This window comes from Priapulus caudatus, unplaced genomic scaffold, assembly GCF_000485595.1.
Source record: "Priapulus caudatus unplaced genomic scaffold, Priapulus_caudatus-5.0.1 Scaffold122, whole genome shotgun sequence".
In the NCBI taxonomy this organism is placed as follows: Eukaryota; Metazoa; Priapulida; class Priapulimorpha; order Priapulimorphida; family Priapulidae; genus Priapulus; species Priapulus caudatus.
Window position 1 is genome coordinate 338,394 of NW_014577183.1, and position 1,191 is coordinate 339,584.

The 1,191-nt window shown below is 49.4% G+C and overlaps 1 protein-coding gene across 1 annotated transcript in view; it reads right to left on the reverse strand.

The window, feature by feature from the left end:
• LOC106805649 overlaps nucleotides 1-1,191 on the reverse strand; it is a 14,396-nt gene that overhangs the window by 1,560 nt on the left and 11,645 nt on the right. The window contains exons 15-17 of the mRNA XM_014807337.1: nucleotides 939-1,016; nucleotides 593-677; nucleotides 171-329 (exon numbers count right to left, since the gene is read on the reverse strand). Coding sequence (XP_014662823.1) covers nucleotides 171-329; nucleotides 593-677; nucleotides 939-1,016 — 322 coding nt within the window. The remainder of the gene's footprint in view (nucleotides 1-170; nucleotides 330-592; nucleotides 678-938; nucleotides 1,017-1,191) is intronic.

Genomic DNA, 1,191 nt, shown 5'->3' on the forward strand with positions numbered 1-1,191 from the left:
GTGTGCGTGTGCGTGTGCGTGTGCGTGTGCGTGTGCGTGTGCGTGTGCGTGTGCGTGTGCGTGCGCGTGCGCGTGCGCGTGCGTGTGCGTGTGCGTGCGCGTGTGCGTGCGCGTGTGCGTGCGCGTGCGCGTGCGTACTTGCGTGTGTGTGTGTGCAAAATAGCGCCAACCTTGCTGCTGCGGTTGTTGTCAACGAGCGTGGCACTCATCTGTTGCTGATGCTGCGCTCTCAACCTATCCTGACTTAGCTGCCAGTACTCCTGAAACGCTGCCATACACCTGGCGGCTACGCTAGGCGATACCTCCCCGCGTGCTTGCATGTTTCCAATCTGCGAAAAAAAATGTCAGCCACATCTATATATACATCACCTTTCCTCTACGGTAGCGTTTCGCTTGTGAATGGGTTGAAGTGTTCGTTAGGTGTGTTCGTTAGGGCATTAGCGCTTCACGCAGAAGGGGAACGAGAATCCAGGCAGATATCAACACGCTTCATAAGGCGCGTATTTACGTCCGAGATTTGTTAGCTTCAAGTGAGAGAAGACGCTGCGATCGGGGGATAGCGTGAGAGAATGTCTTACAGACTTTTACTCACCATTATGTTAGTCGCATCTAGCACAGCCTGGGTTCGCTGCTCCTCCAGTACGATGTCCCGCTGCTTACTACAGGCGATATCCAATCTGCAATGTACCCCAGAGAGATTAATTATATATGAGAGTTCTCGTTGAGTGAACTTATTCAGCCTTGCGAGAGTATTCGGCAATATACTACGGCGTATAAATGGATCGAGTAAATATTTAGAGGGTTATGAGCTGAGAATTAAGCTGAAATAATCAAAAACGCTCCATTGCATCATTGTGTCAATGCAGATGAGAGAGCAATGTGGTTTATGTACGGCACAGTTTCGCGCCATCAGTTTGCTATCAAACAGTATCACTTACGAATCGAGGTCCTTCTGTTTCTGCAACCTGTCACCCAGCCCTAGTAGTGGCTCGATACTCTCTTCTGGATCCACGACACTGTATAGCAAATTACGACAAAATGTTTCTTGATTAATCACGAATTACTTCCATTTCACATTTCCTAATTTTACTCGCTTCACTAGATCTACTAATTACTATCGTGCGCGCGCGTGCGTGCGTGGGTGTGTGTGTGTGTGTGTGTGTGTGTGTGTGTGTGTGTGTGTGTGTGTGT